This window comes from Chaetodon auriga, chromosome 17 (genome assembly GCF_051107435.1).
Source record: "Chaetodon auriga isolate fChaAug3 chromosome 17, fChaAug3.hap1, whole genome shotgun sequence".
Lineage (NCBI taxonomy): Eukaryota > Metazoa > Chordata > Actinopteri > Chaetodontiformes > Chaetodontidae > Chaetodon > Chaetodon auriga.
In genome coordinates, this window is record NC_135090.1 from 4788089 (window position 1) to 4812500 (window position 24412).

The window sequence follows — 24412 nt, forward strand, 5'->3', positions numbered from 1 at the left end:
TTTGTTGAAGCGATGCTCCAACAGCTCCTGTACCCTGTGTTTCTATTCTCTACTCTCTTTCTCTGTCACTGGCTCTCTCTCGTGCCTTACATCTCTTCTTCTCCTCTCTCTCTTTCCTCCTGAGGCTCCTGTATGTCGGAAATGGCACGTTGACTTCCACGTGAAGGCTGTACTATTTGCTGGGCTGCCTGCCTGCCTGCCTGGCATCCTCTCTGTGACCCACGTCTGCCTGGCCTCAGTGGCAGTCTTATCATCCACCCTCCCACCCTCTCTCTCTCTCTCTATCTCGATCTCTGTCTCTCTCTATACACCTCTCTAACACTCTCTGTCTCCTCCACAGCAGCTGGATCACTCTCTCACAGGCCTGCTCATGGAGAGTGAGAGACAAAGAAAGATAGAGATTGAAAAGGAGAGAGGACTGGGCTACCTAATGTCTGCTGTTCATTCACTTAGCTTCGATTGATAACAGAGCATTTGGCTCTAACCTGTCTGAGAGAGGAACCACAGTGCATTTGCATGGGGCAATTGCACTACAGTTTCCTTGAGGAAAGCCAATAGCTAACCGCTTATACCATGCTATTCAATTATGTAAGAAAAGAGAGAGCTTTCCTCTCTGCTGCTTTTCTGCTCTGGAATTGGATGCAAACTGTCTTGTTATTTGAGATTTGTTAAAGTGTGAACTGTCAGAGTGTAAGAGATTAATGTTAGCATTTAGTGCAGGCATTTTGCTATTTTTAGATATTGCTTCCACACTGACTTCTTGTCATCCTTCTTTGTACATATTTAATTTGATAATGAAAAACAAGGTCAAACTTGCACTCACTCGAGGCTAACAGGGTCTCACACTTTGCCACATCAAGTTCTCATTATGCATATGCCTCCTGTCCTCATTGCAGCCAAAGCCTTCACATCAATTCCTCACCATCCCTCATTGTCTAAAACAGAATGACTGCATACATTGCAACGAGGCCCAAGCTTCTCTCAAGGCTAGGTTACCCTAGCAACAAGTTACGTAGAAGCAGTCTGGGCAAAGGAGCAACCTCAGAAGAGAGGAGGATGCCTGGGAGTGGAGGTGGAGCATAACAGGGATATTTTAGCAAAAACAATAAATCTGAAACAGAGCACACTCTTCTGTTTTACTTGAATAAATCATCAATATTAATGCATAAATGTACCGTATGCAGTAGAGCCATTGCTATGAATTTAATAAATAATGTTCTTGTTACATAAGCTATGGACCAGAATCAGCTAGCAAACATAATGTATTACACACAAGCGCTTTGCTGTGGTTGTGTCTGCAGGGAGACAAAGAGCCCTTGGGTGTGTGGATGGTCTCATCTCCTGTCAGGAGGGATGCTGGGACGCAGCCAGACAACCAGCCTGCACGATCACAAAGGTTTACTCATGGCTTACAAACACACTCTGTGCAACACACCCCCTTCATTGTTAACCTCCACCTCCACAGGTTAGGAGCGGTATTCGAGATGATTGTCCCAAAACTCATTCAAAAACTGTTCATTTTTCGTCAGATCGCTCCCTATTGCTGTGTGAGCACCGAGACAACACTGGGTGTGTCCAAGTCAAATCCCTTATTGGGTTTAAAACTGAAAGTTGTGTGCAGGAATGCGAAACCAGAACCTCAAAACCCCAATTTTAGTCACAATATGTACCCACCGTAATGTATTCATATAAAAATAGTTGTGAAAATTGTATTTCAGCCATTTTCTTTGTAGCAGACATAACAAAGAGATTCTCCCATCGTTGTAGAAGCATGATGTGGGGTGAATGATAATTTAGTGAATGTCTCCATCTGCTGTTCACCCCCAGGTACTGCTGCATTATGTAACAGCAGTGTACTAACATGGCTTTTCTGGAAGGCAGAGAAACAGGCATGTCTGCCTTGTGCTTCCTTCAAGTGCCCCTTAAATGCTCTTACATTACACTTTACAAGAAGTAAAAAAAATGATTGGTTCCTTTTCAACCAGAGATGGTGACTGTAAATGGAATAGAGCTATGTAGTAATAAGCAGAAAAGATAGAAAAGTGTGTGGTTTTCATTCAGTTTGTCAAAAGCTTCATACATCACCAGTCCAGCCACCACACAACCTTGACCATTATCACCGCCATCATAAAAACTACTCAGGCTCAACCTTGTATTTAGTTGACCATTCTTGTGTGATCAACCTGTAGTTCTATTTGCAGCAGTAGTGGTAAGCAGCATAACATTGTTACTGTTTTACATATGAAATCTGCAATACCTCAATACTGCACTATTTCCATAAGGGTTTATCTGATCTGCTGATTCAGGTAAAATAAGATAACAAGGAATAATTACTTGTAGTTAACCAAAAAAAAAAAAAAAGCTTTATTTTGTACAATCATATTCTCCACCTACTAGGCCATTAGCTAAAATTTTTCCCTTGATGACTAACTAGGAGCCAATATGCTACGAATATGCATGCTAATAAGCAACTAATCCATGACAGGGCTAATATGAGACTGAGTGTGAATGTGAAAGAGAGCATGAATATGCAATCTTTATTTATGGGGATATCTTAATGTTTTGGTCTGAGAGTCACACTAGAGAAAAACATGTTTTGTCCAAAATGGAAAGGATTCATCATCAGGTGAGGACAAAGTCTTGTATGGCTATTTGTCCATTACATTTTGAAATGTCAGTGAGTGACACTTATTACAAAGTTCTTGCTCTTCATTAAGTCCATTCAGTAAAATTCATGCATTATGAGTTCTATCTGAGGATTACAGATTTCTCCATTTAATCTGATGAGCATTTGAGGAACTAACCCCTGTAAATAATGTGTGAAACATTGACCTTCTGGATGCATGAAAGGATAATTTTTTAGTTTTTTTTACTTTCCAACTTAGCCCCATTGATGCTGACTCAATTTGCATCACCTGAAGACATTTATCAAACTTAACACAGCTCCATCTGGACATACAAATGGCTTTAAACATCTTTTTTACTTTTTTTTTTTTTACTTATGCTTGTCACTTGCAGCTGTGGAACAGTGGTGCTTTTGAGCTAAATGCTAATGTCAACATGTTAACATGCACATTATGGCCATGCTAACATGCTGACATTTATATTTCTATATATTTAGCTAATGTTTACCACAGTCACCTCAGTTTACCATGTTAGCATGCTAATTATTGCTAATTAGCACTGAACACAGAGTACAGCAGAGGTTGTTGGCAGTGACTTTAGTTCAGCAGTTATTAGTACACGAAACAGTTGGACAAACTTTAAACTGCTGGTGGTTCAGAGGAATAGTCGTGGCATCAACATTCTCAGCTTTATCCTCTGGGGTACATTAATGTCTATACAAATTTTCATGTCCATCCATCCAATAGTTGAGCTATTTCAGTCTCAACCAAAGTGGTGCACTGACCTTTCTCCCACAGAGAGCGGTCGCTTGAGTGACTGAAAACATTCTACTAAATAATACCATGTAAATATTGTCCTTATTTCCAACATGCTGTATGTCCAGTATGCCAAAATGTGTAGGTCAAGCACTGGGCCCATAGAAATGACACTTCTCAAACACACAGATGTATATGTAAAGCTTGTGGGTTTAATGGCAATTTTCACCACCAGATAGAATCAACACATAGGATTCAATCCAGCTAAGTAAAATATATGCACCACTTAGAGATCATGACACTATAAAATACACCTCTGATTCATCAACCATCAAAAAAGTGTTGATCATACAGCTTCAGATAGACCATGAACACTTTCTCATCAGCATTAGTAGTAACATCGCATCAGAAACAGAGGCTGGGCAGCAGCACATCAGGCTTTCCTTGTTGCATTTGTGAAACACATCCACATAAGACACAGCCACCGGCAAAACATCTTCAAATAGAGACAATTACGGAACATCATTTCTTTGTGAGTACAGTATGTGAATAAAGTCTGGTAATCATACAGGCAGCATGTATGACACATGGGTTATACTACAACACAGTATATATACAATAGCAGTGAGCGGATAGCTGACAAATGTGGACTCTCGCTGTGTTTCTCGCTCCCAGTCTTGCATCCTATTCACAGCTCTGCTTATGTGTTGATGAGTGTGAACAGACTTTTCTCCACACAGTCAGTGTGCACTCCAAACACATTGTGGTGGTGGTGTTGCTCGATGCTTGCTCCCGTGCCCAGTCCGCGGGCATATGCTGCTGTTGCTATAAGAAGCATGTGCGAGGAGCCTCGCGCTGCAAAAACAAAAGCCCTGCTGAAGATTCCGCAAAACTGAATGCTTTTCCTGACAGATCTGCAGATGCAGGATAGTAGAATGTTACAAAAGTGTTTCTTTTTCCTTTCATTTACAGTTCAAGCAGTAAAGAGGTGTTATGATACCTCCTATTAAAACTGAGGAAATATCAGTAGCCCAAAATAGTCAATAACAGTACTTCACAGAGAAAGAACACAACACAGGTTTTCGGTTGTGAACTGCCACTAGGCACATTTTCAGAGGTTTGGAAAATGAATAGACTCTTAAAAGCAGCCTTGAGCTAAAAACAAAAGGAAATCTCTGACTTTTCTCAGTATCATAATGAAGCAGTGCGTACACTGCTGGCAGTGGGACACTATTCTCTAAAGGAATGTCTCAAGATATGGACGGCTCTTCCACGTTACCACCTTGCACCATATGGACACAAAAAAAAAAAAAAAAGGATCAAATCCCTGGTTGTTGTTGTTGTTGTTGCTAGGATCAAAACAGTCTGGTGATGAGGGTCAAAGCTGTACATTTACAATGTGGATATACTGTACAACAGTCTCAGAGTTGAAAACATACAGTAGGTCATACACATTTAGTGTAAAAGCATACAGAAGTGAGCAAGACAACACAAACACTTCCAAGTTTTCTTAAATCTGCTGCTCTTACGTCCTGTGCCATTTTGCATCCAGCTGGGTTAAAAAGCTTCCAATGACTACAGGCTGCTTTCAGACTCCCTCCTGCTATTGTTAATGTAAAATAACACACATCACTGTAAAACAAAAATCAGCAGGAAGTGCAAGGAAACTACATGTTACAGTTCCACTTACGACTTCCTGTTTTTCTTTAGTTTTAAATAAATCATATAAAAATAGTAGTGTACAGTATTCAATCTGTCATGGTCCCTTTGATTATCAGCATAGTGTCTGTGGTGAGTGTATATCTCACCTGTGTCCACACGCACACACTCACTCACTCATCCACTGGATCATAACTAAGTGACGTCTGACTCCTTTCAGATAGTACTGAGTGCCAAACAGTCCTAAGCTCCTGGCTCCACTCCTTCGGGAGTCGGTTCGTCACTCTCCCTCCGTGGCTCAGCTGCTTTGCAAACAGACTGACTCTCCACAGATAATCACTCCTTCTCCCACAGGTCGCCCTCTATCTTGTTCCTCATCCCGTCTCTCAGGTTATCTTTGCAGGTCTCCGGAGAGGCGAATAGACGAGTCCCTACGATCCCTCCTTTCCCTCTGAGCTCTCCGGCAGTGCTGGAGGCTCCTCCGCCGTGGGTGACTGGGCCCCTCCTGGACCATCTGCCCACAAAGGCAAACAGGCACAATAACAAACATGCTGAAGTCACTTTCAAGGGTAAGATGAAAGAATTAGACAGTCCAAAGCTGTTGATTAATACCAATGATTTAAATGATTATCACATATTTGGTGCTTATATTTATTTATTTTTCCTGTTGTGAAAAGAAGCCAGTTTCAAAACCACTAAAAGTAGGGTAACATCAATTGATTAAAAAATGAAGTGTGTTTTCTTATACACCTGGGGCTAATGCATGGTGTCCAAAGCTTCACGATCATGGGGAAACAACTGGGCACACGTTCGTTTCCACTTGCAGGCACTCAATGTAACAAAACGCTGTGAGTTAATTGCCAATAAAACTATTGAGCACGAAACAGAATTGAGCTGTAAACTTGTAAGGATAGAATGAGAGCGATCAAAGCCAGAATTGTACATTCATTTTTGGAACATGCGAGACAAACTGCGCCATTAGATTTGATTTAGCAGCATGCTCATTTGCCTGCTACCCATGTAGCCAAAAATACTCCGCCCAGCAGTGGCCTAAATTTGGCACGCCCGGTAGCCACACTCATGCCAGAGTCCTGATGAATGATTTAGGATGGTTCTGGCATGGAATGAGCCTGTTATACCCAATTTCCAAGTGACACTCACTCACAGAGCCCAAACCTGGCCCGAATGTTTTTCACTGGATTCTCAACCCTTCAGTCCCTAATCATTGCTGTAGCTGGCTGCCATACATGTACCAGAACCAGGACCAGTGGACCAAACATCTCAGCCACGTGTGCTCAGCTACCAGGCTAGCTTGCAGTGTCAGGCCGAGGTTGAAACTGAATTAGAAGTGACACGTCATCTACATCATTTCCCAATGTGTGCCACTGCCTATATATTTATGTCCCAACAACCAGATTTGACCTGTTTAAGTTAGACAAAAGTTCATGGCAGGCAACCTCTGACATAGTAAAGTCCTCAGAATCTGACAGATCTTGATCCATGCACAATATCAGGACTTACACTGCAGATATCAGTTCATAAGTTGATCACAGTTCAAGTCTGCCTTGTGCTCAGTATTATAAAGATGTAAAACAAAAAAAAACAAAAAACACTGCACACTTTACCTTTGAGGGACAGCTCAGCCAGCTTAAGAGGCAGGTCACCAGGGTTTACGCCTGCCGGAGAGCCCAGGATGTCAGGCAGGGCGTTTCTTCTCCCCGAACGGCCCGAGGAGGCAAAGTCCAACACGGGCTCTACTTCCGTCATCTCAGGACCCCTTTATGATGACAAGAGGGTACAATGTTACATTTTTGCCTGCCCCTGAAAATGGCGCTCTACAACAAGACAGACCACTCGGGTTTACAGTTCTATGACAGTTAGGACTCAGAGAAGCTCCTGGTTTGTTACAATATGAACATTTGTAAACTAAAGTACTAAGTGTTGACTTTTAAAAATAATATTTCACAATAAATTCAGTAGCTATCTTTCAGAGCTAGCATGTGACGAAACATCATTAATTGACTATATTTAAATGTAAATTCGACACGGCGACTAGCAAAAGAAACAGAATTGCAATAATATTGAATTCTGTGTGTGTGCATTTGAAGTAAGGCACATTTGAACAAACTGCATGAGGTTCAGCCTCTTTAACTCAAAGCCATGAATACGTTTTTTTTTCGCTTTTGTCCTGTTAGCATGCACATAAAAACCCATGTGTTGCCAAGCTAACGAGAAGGGACTTCAAGTTAACGTAACATTATTGGCTGTTTTTCAAGGAAACTCATGTTATTAGCTGAATTAGCATTAGCTGAGTTAAATACATCACTGGATCATTTGCTTTGCATGTCCAATTACTTTATTGGATAAATAATAGCATAAGAAGCAGAATTGTTGTAATGATGAATAATTATGATGTGCATCTTACTCTGATTTATAACAGACTGACATAAGTTACAAGAGTTTCAGTTCTTGCTTCTATTGAAATGAGTCTGTTTGCTTTTGTCTTGTAGCAGGTATGAGGAAACCCCTGTACAGTACAGTACCTAAGCTCTGTTCCCAGTAGCCTACATTTGAAATGTTCTAATTAGCATATTATTTCATCCCTCTGTGTTTACCCTGGTAATTTTAATGACATTCTAATGATAATACTTTTGAGATGATTTTTATATTACACTTTGAATAATACAGAGCACAGCAGTGGCCACTTTTCTTGACATATCTCAAACAAAATGTACCTAATCTGTTTAGTGATATGAGCGTCAAGAGAAAAGATTTATCATTGGAGCGGAGGATGTGTCTGTCTGGTCTCATGGCAACCAGCAGCTGGGGAGCCAGCTCTAGGCTACACTGGTGACAGGCAGAATTACATCCCTTGTCACACACACACACACACACACACACACACACACACACACTATACACAGTGAGCTGCTGTTGCTATGGCAACAACAAAGAAAAAGCGCCACTGACAGGTAAACATATGACTCAAATCCATTCTCTCACTATCTCACTTTCTCTTCTCAGTCTCCCTCTTTTGTTGTACCGCCTCACTTTAAATAACCATACCGTTCTGTGGAGAACAGTCCCATTTCCCATCGCTCCCTTTGAACAAAGGAATGACGTGAGGTCATTTGTACTTGCAGCTATAAACTCACACAGATACACACTTGCTGCACGCATGCTATCTAGATCTCCAGAAAAAGGGCCACAGGTTGGCCATCTGTTAGCCTCAAGCTCTATTGTAGCTTAGCCATTGAGCTCATATAAGCCAGATCTGTGCATTGTGGCCTATTTTTTTTTTTTTTTTTTTAATAATTCCACGAGTATAGATGCAATTCCCACAACACTTTCACAAAATCACGTGCTGTTAATTAAGCCCATGACTCTGCACTTGTAATGTGGAAGGGGCAAGGCCATGCAAACACAACGAAACTGGAGCTTTTGTGTTGCTTTGTTTGATTAAAGGTTCGGGCCTCAATATATTATCAAATGAAATGAGCTTCTGTTTTGAAATTTACCACATTATTTGTGGCAACAGTGTCAAAACACTATTGCACTTTCAGTGTTGCCAGTGGTGCCCTTACCACATTCCGAGTAAGGCCATAGCCAGGATTAAAAAACGGTCCTTGCAATGCAGCCCCCACCACCAGCAGCATTTTTTGAAACCAAAAAGTTTAATAAATATATTTTCATAATTATTTTGCACATTTTATTTTGATTTTTCTAATTTTATTTCATCACTTCAATTAGATGTTCACTTATGCTTTCTGCAGTTTTTGTATTTCCACATGTAAATGTCTAAGAGTGTTTCAAAGCCTTCCACACTTCCACGCCAAAAATAAAATTCCAGGGAAAAAAATACTAAGGTATTTATTAATTTATTATGTTGTTGGGATCAAAGTAGCCAAGTTTAAATGTACCTAGTCAAAAAATACTGGAGTCAGCTAACAAAGTGTCCATCATAGGACCATGTCATTTGTGCTTCCAAACATTACTTCCTTATGCTATTTTCCATGAGCAAATACACCAACATTAGCAACATTAACAATGTGTATGAACGTGTTTCCATCCAAAAATGTGTCCAAAAGTGTAATGGAAATAGACGAGGTTTGACTGAAGTTCTTTAATTACATCATCTTTTTGTGTTTAATAGCACCCAACTGGAGAATTAGTGCTGCAAATGTTTATCTCGATTTTCCAACTCTAAATTTTCACTTAACAGTTGCTGTTGGTCATAATGAATGGGTCGAGTAGGTCAGACGAATTCTGCACTCTGGAAACCACCTGTATGAGTACAAGGCACAGCCAGTATTGTGAAATCAAACTGATGATATTTTCTCCTCTCTGAACATAGATTTTGACTTCTGAGTAAACAGTGACAGCCCTCATCCACCATGAGTATGTTTTCACTTGTTGACTGTGAACTCCCCTTTGGTGCTTAACACCCCAAACTCACATAAAAATACAAAGGATCAGGCCTCAGCGGCCTGTGTGAACACTCCGATTTCAGGTCTTTGAACTGGAGTGCTCTCTCGTGAACTATTCTGTCGTTGCAGTGCTAAACAACTCAACATGGCCTTTCAGTTGGATCTTACAGTAGGCTTTCCGGGAAGCCTTCTCTGCTGCACACCACAAAGCCGCTCTTTGTCCCGGCTCAGTGGCCGCAGTTCAGCTGAAAGTCCAACAATAGGAGTCTAATCAGGGCTAAGCAGCAGGAAGGACACCTCACACAACATGTCTCTCCCGCCTGCTTCAGTCTATCTGACAGGCTTGTCAAACTGAACAACTGATTATGAATGAAAAGCAAGGATTTGTCTGTTAATCTGGATAATTAAAACCACTTTAGACTTTGGCTGAAATAATGACTTGCTGTTTTGTCAGGTCTATGTTGACATTCTGTTTAAGTACAGATCACCAACAGCTGATGTGACAGCTTTCCAGTGCGATATGGGATGATTTTCTTCAGGGGTAGAACTCAGACTGGAAGATGCCTTGTTCAGAAGCTGTTTCCCCAGCTAAAAAATACTGGCTGCTTTGTATTAGCATCCAGTGATGATTTAACTGTAGTTTAGAGTTTTGTATTCTATGAGGTAAATAAGAACAATGGAACATGAATGCAAAACACTGACTTTACGTATCTTAAATTCAAAACTATCAGTGTCAGTAACAGCTGAACAACCATTTGTCCAGCCCTAATTAGAACATCTGTTTGGTAACTTTCACTAAGCCATCGGATTAAAACAGACAGTGAGTGATCATCTGAGCAGGATTGTTTTATCTGGTAATCCAACAACAGTTTAGATGGGATTATCTTGTCAAGAAAATTGACCTAGATACTATGAAGCCTGCGCCGGCTCAGTCAGACACGGGAACAAGCTGCAGGTATGTTACGCAACAAGGTAGAGTTATAAAAAACCTTTTGATTGAAGAACTGTCAGAGGTCGAGGGCTGTTCACAGAGATGATGCATAGATGCTGAGTAAAAAAAAAAGAGGACGAATGGCTGCCTGAACATGTGACAGCTCTGCAATTAAATAAAAGTTAATGAATGCTGGAAATTGCTACCTGGGCTATTTCTAAACACAGTTACCTCTATAATTTACCTACAAATTACCCAGTATGTCTTTGAAACATGCTCTGTCTTGCGTGGCCACTATGTAAATAACGACACAGCTGACATTATCCCCTCATGTCTTGACAGTTGGACATAGATATATCCAAATGGAAAAAGCCCCATTCACCCATGTGTTTATCAGAGCAGGTCTGTTGTATCTCTGAACTATACAGCCCATCACATTCAGTGTTGAAGGGTAATTTGGACCAGAACAGCACAATGTATTGTCTCTAATCACAAACCTCACAGTGCTCTCAATGCCGGTGAGAGCGGCTCTATTCAGAAGAAGCCTTGCTGGCTGTTTTTCTAAATGAAAATGTAAGTGCAAGGACCCTGAGCAAGAAAGCTTGTCTCAACAGTGAATGGAAGCTTTCAGCACCATGGACAGAGCAAGAGAAAGAGAGCAGGAGCAACAAACAGAGAGATGCTGAGAGCTCAATAACATGGAACCAACACAGACACATCGCCTCGTCTGTTGTGTGTTGAGAATGTCATCACCGAGCTCTCTTCAAGAACTTGGCAAGTAAATAATCCTTTAGTATCCACAAATAACACACATCTTATTGAATTGACTGGAGACCTTCCAGACAGAGTCAGGATCCATTCCTCTATTCAGTACACTTTATAACTTAAGAAGCTCTTGCAACACTTAAGTTTAAGGTTTAGAAGTGGTTTTCGTCGTCATTCCAACAACCTTCTACCACCAAAACATAATATGTCGAGCTGCAGAGGTGCACTTACATTTACCAGTAGTTCTCCATCATTTCTTAAAAAGCAACGTGAGTGCAATCTGTAAAATGTCAAGGAGCATGTATTAATTTGGCCAGCGTGCTGTGTGAAAATGTACAATACTCACGCCAAAATAACACACAACTTTCAGTACCTTTTTTCAATATATTACACTGAGGATTATAAACTGTTTTTTCCCAAAAAACACAACATGAACTGTTATATGATGTTATTAATACTCTTCATTTATAGTCAGTTCTTGTGTATTTTGTTAAACCACCATTAACTGATTTTTTAAGCTCCTTTTTGGTCTCCACCGACTCCTGACAAAAAAAAAAAAAAAATCTGTTGCTGTAACTGTTACATGCGCTATTATGTTCACCAGCTGGTGGCTAACTGTGTCTGTCTGCTGTTTGGTGCTGAGCAGGTAATGTACAGATGACACCAAGTAAAACAGTGAGAGTGAACCAAAACACAATTCACAATTTCACAATACCATTAGTCATTTGATCCATTATTAACTTTAAAATACATAGAGGAGCTTTAACATTTTTGTTGGTTTTGCTAAATTATAATGCTAATTGGAAAATGTATATCAAAAAATGCTAGTACTCTGAAAACACTGGTCAGATTACTGGTTTCAGGTACATTATCAAAAATAAAATTCAATATATGGGTCATTTCTGGCATGTAGACAGTTCCCTTGCATAAAAGAAGCTTTCAAGGATGTGCCTGTTTATCCAAAAAAAAAAAAAAAAAAAATGCACGGATGAAGACGTTTGAAAATGTCATGTCCATTAGAGTTGGTGGTTATATGTCAGAAATAATGTGACATGTGTTTTGCATTTCCATCTCCTTGAGTGATTGCAGACACTTACGAACAGCATTATGTTTAGCGATAAACCAGGACAAAGCACTGAGAAAACCACTCTGTAAATGGGTCAGGAAAACTCTGATGTCAGTGCTCAAACCCAAAAAATAACATTTTTTAAAAAGCCGAATACTGCAGACTTCATAATGGAAGAGAAATGCAGGCACTCCTTATTCTTGCTGGACTGAAAATGCATTAAGAGTCTCACACCAGTGAAACATACTGAATTCATAATGAGATTTTTACACCTCTGTGTGTAAGGTGTGCATATAAGCTGATAATGAAGAGTTCAGTGAGACCATCTCACGAGGGTTACATTCACAGTCTGTTGTTTGCTCACAGAATTGTTATTATATACTGTTTTTAAACATATCAGTATCAGGCTGTACTGTATGTGTACAACTATGACTAGAACTATGTGAAAACAGATTAGGATTATATATTTTATTAATTTATTCAATTTCTCAGTTGCATTTATTCTAAATAAATTCTTAATGTCACTTCAATACACTTCACTCCCTATTTTGTTTCCTGAAGCTTTTGACTGTATCTCATGACCTTCTTCATCAAATGGAACTTGCATCAACTCCCATGGAGAAAAATTCTCTACGCAGGTCATTTGATGACACCAAGCAAGTTCCATTCACTGAAGGCCGTGCATTCTGTCAAATGTTTCAGAAAACATGTTAAAAGCTAGTGAGCAAACCTTCAGAATGTCTTGTAGAGATGTGGAAAAGTGTAGAATGTCTCGAGTGGAACCCAAGTATATATTCATTTATCATCTCTTTATTATGGGAAACTTTATTCTTCATACTGAATTGTACGTAGACAAATGTCACATTCTTGCTTGTGGTGTGATGTGATGCTGTGGACTACAGCCCGACTGAGACTGGATATTTGAGGCCGTGCAGATATCAATAATCAAATTTGATACACTGGCTGATAGTATTTTGTTTAACATCAGCACATAGCAATGATCTAGCTGTGGGCCCCAAAGTGATTTTTTGGTTTGTGTGTACATACATACATACTGAGCAGGACATTTGACAGTGTAAAAATCAATTGGAATTGATTACTTCAACTGGTGGCCAGACGATGTAAAGGTGACATCTTCTAATGACCTCAAACCTCTTTCAGCATTTCTGTGCTGCAATCTCTAATTACTCTTATTATTTACTGCAAACAAGTACACTGCTACTGCTACCTCCAATAAGCTAATATCAGTCAGTATATCAGCCTAGCTCCACTGCACACTGACTAAAAGACTCTCCAGGCTACACTCAGATTGAACTGGAAGTCAAGAACACTGAACCACATGAACGCTGTCTCGATTTTCCCGTTATTTGCTCAAAATAATATTGTTCTTTCCAGGAAACTTCTTGCAAAAATGTTGCACACTGTTCAGAAATGACAGTTTTAGTGTCATAAGATCTTAGTGTTTGGATTAGCCATTTCAATTAAGTAGTACTTCCAATTTTCTGGATTTGTCTTAAGCATTAAAATCTGTCTTAGGAATCTGTTTAAACATACAAAAGACAAGCACAAAATACAAGCAACTGACAGCCTCAGTGCAAACATATCAGCACTGGTGATGGCCTTCAAACAGCCATATCAGTCGAAGCTTTCTTTTCTCCAAACAAGAGACAATGATAGATATCAGCTCTGTGGGCTATGCAGCCTGGCCCTGCCTGCTGCCTGCGGCTGACCTCTATTCTGCTTCTCATCAGTCTAACACTTGCAGTGTGACAGACACAGAGATGCAGCTACAGTCACTGCACAAACTACAGGGTCACTATAGTCTGTGCATTTGATGCCTGAACTGGCGATGACAGAATTAAACATCATCACATTTCCTGGTCATGTACGGCATCATTTAGAGAGATGTTTACTTACAAGCTGGCATGTTGTCACTGCGGATGGTTTTCAGTGACAAAGGAATAGTTTTGTGTTCATTTCACTCTCTATTATGCAGCCTTCTTAACTCTCGTGCCTCATCTTATAATAATAGTAATAGATTGCTTACAGTAATCCAGAGCTAGTGTATCTCACCAGACAGCCTCATCAGAGTAAATCCAACCCATATATGTCCATCCAGAGTGTGTTGCCTTTGTGTTGTGACTGTACCCCCCTTTCCTTTAGTCATGGTATTAGTCAGTCACTAAGATTATGGGGGTTTAGGTCAGAAAACAGCCTCCCCTCCTGACAAGGAACTGCAGAAGAAATGATGTTTACACAGCCGGCGCAGACACGAGAAGTTTCAGATGAATAAATAATGCCTAGGATTAAGTCCCTCGCTATTTTTAGTCCCTCATACCCTGTGATTATTCCCTGTCCTTCTCCCCACTTTTTTCACTGTTATCCTAAAGCTTAACATGCTCTAGCTGCCATGGAAACTGCACCATTGTTATAAAGACGGTTATATAGTGGAGGAGGGGAGCCAGGGAAGAAGCAGACCATCTTCATGCTGCATTGGTATTGTTTTTGTCTGTCTCATGGAGCTGTCTTTTGTCATGATAACATCAGATTTGATGTCAGCATTAAGTTTGGGGAGACTGGGATTGTTGCTGCAGGTATGAGCAATGAAAATAATGCAGAAATGCACAAGAACTCTTAGGAAAAACACTATTAGAAAGGATTAAATGGAGAAAGATGGATGAAAAATGCAGCATTTTTGATGTGAAAATGTAGTGACATAAGATGTATGCAGTGTAAGTGCGAAATACAGCGACAGAAAAAATGGAAGGAAAGGAAATGCGTCGGCTTCGTTCATCATTTTCACATTAACAGGTGCACAGAAGGTCATACATATGCACAAAAGCTGAAAGGTGAAGCACGACTGATAGCGGCAGTTGATTTTGAAAAGAATCTGTTTTTTTTTTTGTTTTTTTTTCCTGAGCAGCAGCGATACAGAGAGAGAGAGGCAGAGCATTGAGACTGATCTAATGAGACAGCATGATCACAGCCTCCCTTCAGATCTCGCAAACATCCCGGGCACATCTTCCCGTCTTTTCTGCTGATCCGCGCAGCCCTTTTTCTCACTATGGCTGCCTGCTTTCATGTTTCACAAGCCAGGACTCGCAGACACAAACGCATCAGTAGAGGCTTTTACTTTGTACATCATTTGACTGGGGGGATCTTTGGAGAGAGAAATCATCATGGGGTTGTGCCACAGGTCCGTGCATGTACAGTATAATCCAGACTATTCTTTAGGTGGGCAAAATGTGTCCACATGAAAGTCTTTTACTAGAAATCAACCTCTCAGAATCACCCATGTCTCAAATAAGATGATGGACGGCCATGTTTTAGCATTCTTCTTATCAGTATTATTACTTTTAGTGTCCTGTGGTGATATACATTTTTTCTCTGAGGACTTTCATCTGAATTTGTGTGAAATTCTTGGGGAATCACTTAATTGACTGATTGCTACACACCTTCCCCCATCAGTAATTGTTCAAACCTTTCTTAGCAACAGCAAACAAGGCAGAGCAGGTCTGTCAAGCTTTGGATTTTTCACATAACAAAGCAAGAGTTTGCAATATCCCAAAGTGAAAACACAAGAGCAACATTCTAAGAAATGCATTTGGCCTAAGGTCATATGTTAGCAATGTTAGCAAGTTTAAAGGAGCATAATTTGCTAATGACATTCATTTGTGGGGTTTCAGGTGACATTAGAAAAAGTTCCGTACAGGACTGGAACCTCCACCTTGTCAGGGTTGATGTGTCAGAGCCTAAGCTAATGTTAACAACTCATCCAGCTCTTTATTTGATTGGACGGTTAAACTCCAGCAATTCCAGCCTCAACTCGTTCCCATAGCATTAAGTCATTGGTTAATGCTCTTTTCTAACAAGGTAAGCATACAGCCATTGTGTTAAAACCTCACAGGGGTTCTTTCTTTAAATTGAATGATCTTGAAACAATAAAAAGTCAGCTTGAGACAGTGTTTTCAGCTAACTCATGTCCTTAATCGACTAGCAAGCAACAGCTGATAAACTCTGCAAACAGTTTCAGCCGGCAACATTGATGGCCAAGGGCTCGAAATCAGGAGCCTGCTTCAGTTTACTTCTGTGTGACAGTGGAGACGTATTGTTTCAAAAAGCACTGCACATTTCAAGTGATGAATTTGCCGTTGCTATCACTGTAAACTTCACGTGGCAGGCTTAGCGAAGGGTCACTCATTTTTTGAATTCAAAAACAATAAACAATAATATGACTAATAATATCCCAATGATCAGCTCTCAGCCTCAATCTGCTGAATACTGGCCTTGTAAACGAGCTTCAAAGCCCACTTTCAGAAACTACCCACAGCTCAAAAAGCACTCGCTGATATCACTGAACTATACTGTTTGCTGGTAGACAAGTCCAAAGATTCAAATTACTCAGTCCAGTTATTCAAATAGCACTTACATAAAAGCGAAGCACCCCCTCTGTAATTAACTCAGTTTAATGTGCAATAACAACAACACACCATTATATATAATGAGGCCAACAAAGCGCCCTCCATGTTGGCAAATATGAGACAGATTGAGCGGCTTTTCAGAAGGGTCAATCACAACAACAGAGTACCCAGCTATTTACAGCAATTAGCGCACTTGACGGAGAGCCGTAAAGAATTGGCTGGTGAGCAGCGCTGGCAGAGGCCTCAGGAACGATCTGAAGAACAGAACGTGTCGAGCAAGAACGGACTGTTTTGGGGATGTATGATTGTTACACATCATTATCTGATTCAGCCCTGATAATTCGAACCCGACACAAAAGGCCCTCCAACGGGCTCCATTAGAAAGGTCAATCAGGACAAAACCACGCTGTCCTAACCCTGCAGGACGTCCTGTGGCGGCTGCACATGTGACACCAGTGTTAGCATTGATGTAAGTCTAATTAGACTGAGGGAAAGTGTGATTAGATTGGTGACCTCTGATTCCTCATTGGTTCAATCACAGCACTTTGCACAGGGCTGCACGGTGCCACTGACATGTTGCACATGCTGCAAAAACATCACTCCAGGCCATGAATGAAATTACTGCAGTCGTACCTGTGTGATACAGCATGTGTGAGACAGTCTGAAGCTGTAATGCTTCAAAAATATTTTCTAAATATATTCTTTTTCACTGGTTGCCATGATTATAATTTTCTTTGGAATTTTGGAAATAAATGTAGACTTAATACAATAAAGAAGACATAATTACAACAAACAGCACAGTTTAAAGATGAAGTACATTTCTAACAGGCTGCACAGTTTTTAATTATGTTTGTAGTGAAATGTGTACATTTTGCTTCTTTCTATTTTAAGTCTCACATTATATACAAAAAATACACAGTATCTCCAGTGTATCAGCAGGCCTGTGCTGACTTCTGGCTGCATGTTTATGCAGGAGACATGAACAATACGAACAATAGCTAAGTTTAGCACTAATCTCATTAATGTTTAAAAAAGACTGATGATGATTGATATCATTTTTTACCACTTACCGACATGTAACTTTAATCACAATATTCACTTTTTTTTCTTTACCTGTCCCAAGTTGGCTTAACCTCACGACTGTCAGGACTCACTTAACTTTATATTATTAAACTAAGGATAAATGACTGCGATAAGACACAAACGGAACACTGCCTAATGAAAATAACGGTGGAATGAGAGGGAAAATGTATCGATATGCTGAAAGAGGATTTCTATTGGCTAACTTTTGACGAGGAACAGCAGCTCTTGTTATGTTGCTGGTGCAGGGCGGCTCCAGAAAAGACTTTACCTTAAAGGGCAAATACAGACAATGTTTGTGTGTTAAGGTTTGGACGGTGGCCTGTATGGAACATTAACGTCCCAGATGATGTCATCAGGGTTATTTTATCCATGCCCCCCATTTGAAGTTTGGAAAGCATGGCCATTTATCAGACAGGGAGGGTCGAACACAATGACACTGTTGGCTGCATTATGGGAAGTGTAGGATGCAGCTCTATCAGGAAAACACAGTCAGGATATTTCTGCCTTTGCTGCATCAGTTTTGATCATTCTTTTTTCATCTAGCTCTTGTGAGTTCCTCAACTTTGTGGACGTGCTGTGCTAAAATACTGGAGCACAAGAGGGAACAATCGATGATTCAGGCTGCAACTTTTCAGCAGAGCATGATGAATTAGTGAAATGAGACAGAGCCATAAAATATAACTATCAAATATGTTCGTGTTTTTGTGTCATTACACACTGTATCTATTATTTTCTGTGTGTATGTTCACACTCAGCCTATGTTGATTCTAATCACAGGTTTTCACCACAATGGAAGAGCCTGTAATGTCACTATTATCATTAGGAGTTGAAGCACTAGAGGAAAAGTTTCCAACCTGACAAAAATTCATGTCTGAGGAAAACAGTCAAAACTTGTATTTATTGTGGAACATATAAATCATTATTCAGATGAATTCTTGAAAATACTGAAGATCAAAAAGATACCCCAGTTCCTTTGAAAAAGAAGCAGCTGAACAAGAACAACATTATTGATTAACATCAGGAACAATTCCATCAAAGAATTCAATATCTGACACATTCCAAGTTGTTCCTCAGACTGGAATTATTTCCATTACCAATAAATCTGACAATTAATCAGAATTTAGTCTAAAAACGTCCTGCCAACAGTCCAGAACACATTGATATTGAATTTACCTCCAGAAAAACTGAAATATTCACATCAGAGAAGCTGCAGGCAGAGAATAGATATTTTATCAATATTGTGACAAATCACTTTCTGTCGATTTACAAATTGTTTCAGCACAAAATCCATCCAAAACCAGTAGTATCATACTGCATGTGTCACACATGTATCGGACATGTGTGACACCGGGAGGACAGCGTGTGCCGTCGTCACATCAATATTTCAGAACAAGCCTGTAGTTTTAAAGAGTGTAACTGAGGCCGTCCTCTACCCCAGGCGCTCTCCCAACCGAAGCACGTCCACAGCGAAGCGGCCTGGGTGGCTGCAGCTGCACGCGCTGCTCTTGCACGCTGGCTACCACCCATGGGCCTCTGGCACTCTCCGACAACAACCCCAGCAAATGGGGCATCGGCTGACACACAAACACACACACACACACACACACACACACACACACACACACACACACACACACTGCCACCCTGCATCAGCACAAGTGTCAAGCTTTTGTGTTGTGTTTGTGATTAAAGCTGCACTCAGCAATGGGGATAAAAGAAGAGCTGAAGCAGAAGAGGATTTCATCTCCACCAGTAGAATTTCCAATCATCTATTCATCCTGCCATTTTACAACATTTACACAGGGTCCAAAACGAACAGAGAAGGCCTGACATCCATTCCCTAAAGACTTCTTTCAGCTCCTCCTGGAGAATCCAAAGGTTTTCCCAAACAACTACTTTCACTGTCTCAATACCCAAGATGATGGCATCAGACTGCTGTGTCATCCCACCAATACTAAGTTTATTAGCACATAAGATGAAGCATAGCAACAAATCCTCAAAATTGATGGCAACCAGAGAATATTTGGTTATATTTGCTTCAAATACAAGCTGATGAAACCAATGAATCAATTATCAAATCAGCTGCTGAGTATTTTTCTAATAGCTAATCAATTGTTACTGTCTGTGTCATCTTAAATTGCATAGCTGTCGTGCAGAGTTTCCTCGTGGTGCACCTTTAAAGCTGCATTCACTGATTTTGAGACATCTGGTGGGCGATGAAATCTGATCTGCAGGCCAGAAAACCAAAACAATGAGCTAAAAGAGACTAAGAAGCTCCCTTTGGCTTAGAATTATCAGCCAGTTCTACTTTCTCCATGTGTGTTTGTCATTATGAGACCCACCAGTAACATTGAAGTCATTTGATCCATTGTTGTGACGAAAAATATTGATTAGTGCAGATTCAAGTTCTGCCACACTATATTAGAGCCAGCGTTGAAGCCATCAAAGCTCTTCTCTGCTCCTTCTCTACAAACCAACCATAAATCTGAATGAGATTATTTGGATTTCTAACCGATGACACTCAAAATGTCCAAACATTCCCCCTCTTGCTGCTAAATGTGCGAAGTTGCCAGGTGCAGCTACAGAGAGGCGCCTTCAGTGAAAACCACGTTTGATGGTGCCCATTGAAATGCAATTCAAACAGCGACCTCTCAACCTCTCCATTTGCCAATCAGCAGCGTGAGCTCCTCAGATGGTTGATGCCTGACAAACCGTTTTGAGATGCTGTGCCTGTTTCTAGGGCAGACGGAATTCCACGCAGTAATTACGGGGGAAAACAGAGCAGCTGATTCTATTGTGTGGTCTGATACACTGAAAAGGTCACTGATCTGTGGACTGAATGGATGCCTTGGGAATTACAATGAGGCCTTTGTCTCCACAGAGGAACCATCCCATCTCACCTACTGTTCCTTTCCCATCTAATCAGTATGGAGAGGCTGGCAGCAGGAGACATGACATTGACGAACCACAGTCCTTTCCCATAGAGCCGGGCAGAGGCATGCTGGGGCTGGGAGAAAGTCTATTGAGTTATACCGCCACCCTCCCTGCCTCTCGTCAGGCTGGGCTGCTGGGAAAATGGGCAGGGAGAGGACTGAGGTCAGAACAGTCCAACACTGCTTCTGAGGAACCAGGTCCCCTCCTATCCTATTATCAACCTCCGTCCTCTACATTTCCGTAAAGCATAGTCAGTGTATTATATGTCCTCCAGACCCAGGTGGGGAAAAAATTGACTGACGGCAGAGAGATAAAAGTAGATGTAGATAAATGGCAGACAGCCATAGGTCAAGGTAAAGGGCAATGAGCTTTACAGAGGACACTGGCTCACACTGAACTCTTATAGGTCACTGGTCGATGCAGAAGAATAATGAATGACTTGAATTTGGCCCAGGAAATTATTGTTTCCATCCCCAAAGTGGTGAGGCCTGCAGTCAATGGGAATTGAATTTGGTGCCGGGTGCCAAAATTGTAAGTGACAGGTGGCACTTGGCGGTCGTTTATCTTGCAGCAAAGAGACGCATTTCAAAAGTGAAGAACACGTTTCTTTCCTTCAATGGCATTTTTATGGCCGACAGAAGATGTAAAAAAGACCCTAAACAGCACGTGTTCCTCGTCAAGTCTACAGCAGGGATGTGCAGGGCTGGTAACACCTGGACATTTTTTGATGCTACACAACACCTGGTTTTGAGGATGGACACCAAAATGTCACAGATACCTTTAAAATTTGAAATTAAATTATGGCCCAATGATGGAACTAAACTGCCATTTCACAACTGGGGGGCAGTTATTCAGACATCTGGCACCGGGGGAGCAAAACTATGATTTATATCAGGGACCACTGCTTTTGAACACATTTCAGCCAGTACCAAAAAACTACTGAAGTTAAACAATCAGCCTTACTGACATGAATTAAGCAGCTGTGAGAGAGGTGTTACTGCTTGGCAGCAGCTGGTTGGAGCCATTAATATGATAGATGGAATAATGCTCCACAGATTTTTTATGTCTTTAATATTTTAGTCCAGAAATTGTCAGAAAATAGAATGTCCATCACAGCTACCAGACATTGACACTGCTCGTTTTGTCTGTCTACAGATGTGTTAGAATATTTTTACTCGAGCAAACAAACTGGGCCAGTGACTCAAAGACTGGTGCGTTTGGATATCTGTCAGAGACTGAGCTGTGACACAAACAGCACAGGCAAAGTGTAATGATTTAGGTCCAGGTCCCCACAAGTAAGGTGAGTCCCCACAATGTGACTGTGTAAACAGGTTTTTGTCCCCACAATGTGAGTAATACATGAGCACACACACACACACAGTTGTTGTGTACATTGCTAGCTGGCCACAGCTAACCGCTGTACAATGGGTGCATTAGTTATTTGTGGTGAATAAACACAGATTGCATCAACAGTTCTCTGGTCAAATGAATGCTAATAATGCAAGACAAAGTCTCACTGTGTGCTCAATCAGTCCAAAACCCAAAGACATCCGAGTCATAATGATAAAAACAGAGACAAGCAGCCTCACCTTTGATCTGACAAGCTTAAACCAGGAAATGTTTGGCAGGATGAAGAACTTTTATGATTCATGAAAATTGTTGCTTTCAATAATCAACTAAGCAATTCGTTGTATTTCAGCACCAAACGTCGTCATTTTTAGAGGTTTTTGATTAGCAAATGGCAAAATATCAGTGTTCGACTGCTTCAGTGCAGAAATATCTGTATCACATGGATAGAAACTGTCAAACTCTACTTGAATACAGAGCTAACGTGTCCGTCTTGGCTCTTTAATAAGGGAGAGTGTTGTGTCACGGCTGATGAAGATAAGCTGCTCAGTCGTGTTGAGGCCATTGGAGATTAAACAGATTTTATAGGTAGAGCATTTACCTGTTTACTGATTACAGTGGCAGCCTTTGTTCCTTATAAAAGATCACGATAAGGCTGACTCTGGCTGTTCAGGTTCGCGATAAACGACCGAGCAGCCAGTCCTCCACCATCAGAATGGGTGGATGGCGGCAGTGTGATGTCGTCATCTGTCTGCTGTCATAGCACAACTCACAGTGACATGAAGATTTCCAAGAAAGTGCAGGATGCAGAGGGAGAACAGATGACAGGAAGTCAGATGAGTCACCCGGTGGTGAAAGAGCAGAGTCGGCTGCCTGCGACCAAGTGACCAAACAAAGAAAAAAAACTTACTGCAGCTTTAAAGTCGCGCTTGATCCATTTTACTCCATCGAATGTTAGTGCTGAATATCTCAGTGGTGTAAAAAAGTACAGCTAATTTATAAAAAACAAGCAATTTTTAAGTAAAGCGTTTTATGATCCCGTTCTTTTTGCTTGTTTGTTTGCTTGAACAAACAAAGGAAGAACTCAAACGTGAGCATGAGCAGGGAGAGGCTGAGCAGAAAGGCCACCAAACCAAGGCATAAATCACAGTAACACAAAGAAATCAAAGGCAGATGAAGCTCCAGTGTTAGCCACACTGTTTGACTGACAGGTGATCACTGCATCACACAGCAGAAACCCCACAGCAGCCAGCCACTGAACCAAGACCAGGACAAGAGACTGATGTTCGAAAATGACCTCGCGGATATGTAATTAACATGCAGTGAAATCTCAAAATTAAAGGAAGTGCCCCGGAGCTAACAGGGATATTAAAAACAGGGAGGAGCCGCCTGCGCCCCAGCAGACCCTTGCTTCATTTTCCCTACTTGACATTGTGTAACGCACTGACGATTTACTGAAGAGCACATTGGAGAAGAGCGGCATTATAACCACGGCACAAAGACGCCCTCACGGGGTCTTATGGTCGAGACATTTTCTGCTCCACGTTCACCAAAGCAGAAAGAGCGAGGCTCGTTCAAGGCCTCTGCGCACACGTGGAGCTGGCACTCATCTGAATGGGAAGAGATGCTCTCTGAAGGATGAGGACATAACGAGCTAAAACACACACACACACACACACACACACAGTTTACCATCTTTTACTTCAGGGACAGTTTCTGTAAGAGGTTAGCAGATTTAATATAACCTTATTTATCGGTTAATTGGGTGTACTAAATGTTATTTTCATGACAGGTTTTGGTTTTTAAGGACCGTGTGATGCTCTGAGTGCCAGATTATTTTTAGGAATGAAGAGTGGTCACATTTAAAACACTGAATAGCTTCTAGCAGAAAATGCTGCGCTTGGATGTGGCCTTCAAAAGATGATAATGACTGAACCAGCTGGATCACTTTTTAACTGCAGGCTTAAGTCATATTGCTCCAAAACACCCTTTTCTCATGTTATCACAGAATCTTCTCAGGAGTTTTAACGTCTGAAATGTCATGTTAGTTGGACACTGATGGTGTTTCCTCAACATGGTTTTCATTCTCAGTTCACCATGTCATGCTCACAATGTGAAGGTCACGGTTTACGCACCTTTCAGTAATCCGGCTGCCATAGAGCTCTCTGTTGGGAGCCAGCAGCATTTCCATTTGAACAGCTGATACAGTGGATGCTGTGGGTACATATGGAGGTGACAGGCAGGCTGCTGGAGCTGACTGAAGCCGACTGTCGGCCTGTTGTTAACATTTGCTCTGGGGTTGTGCTAAATTTGAACAAGCCTGCAGCTGCTGGCAGGTAAACTGATCAAATGATAGCTCGTTGTTTCAGCTCCTGTTGTTTAGATATATATAATAAATT

At 41.0% G+C, this 24412-nt stretch overlaps 1 protein-coding gene across 1 annotated transcript in view; it reads right to left on the reverse strand.

Annotated features, from left to right (window-relative positions):
• Nucleotides 1-3572: 3572 nt before the first annotated feature.
• The window catches only part of pkib (protein kinase (cAMP-dependent, catalytic) inhibitor beta), a 21302-nt gene continuing 462 nt past the window's right edge, over nt 3573-24412 (reverse strand). The window contains exons 2-3 of the mRNA XM_076755192.1: nt 6665-6816; nt 3573-5553 (exon numbers count right to left, since the gene is read on the reverse strand). Of these exons, the coding sequence (XP_076611307.1) occupies nt 5471-5553; nt 6665-6806 (225 nt within the window). The 5' untranslated portion in view covers nt 6807-6816 and the 3' untranslated portion in view covers nt 3573-5470. The remainder of the gene's footprint in view (nt 5554-6664; nt 6817-24412) is intronic.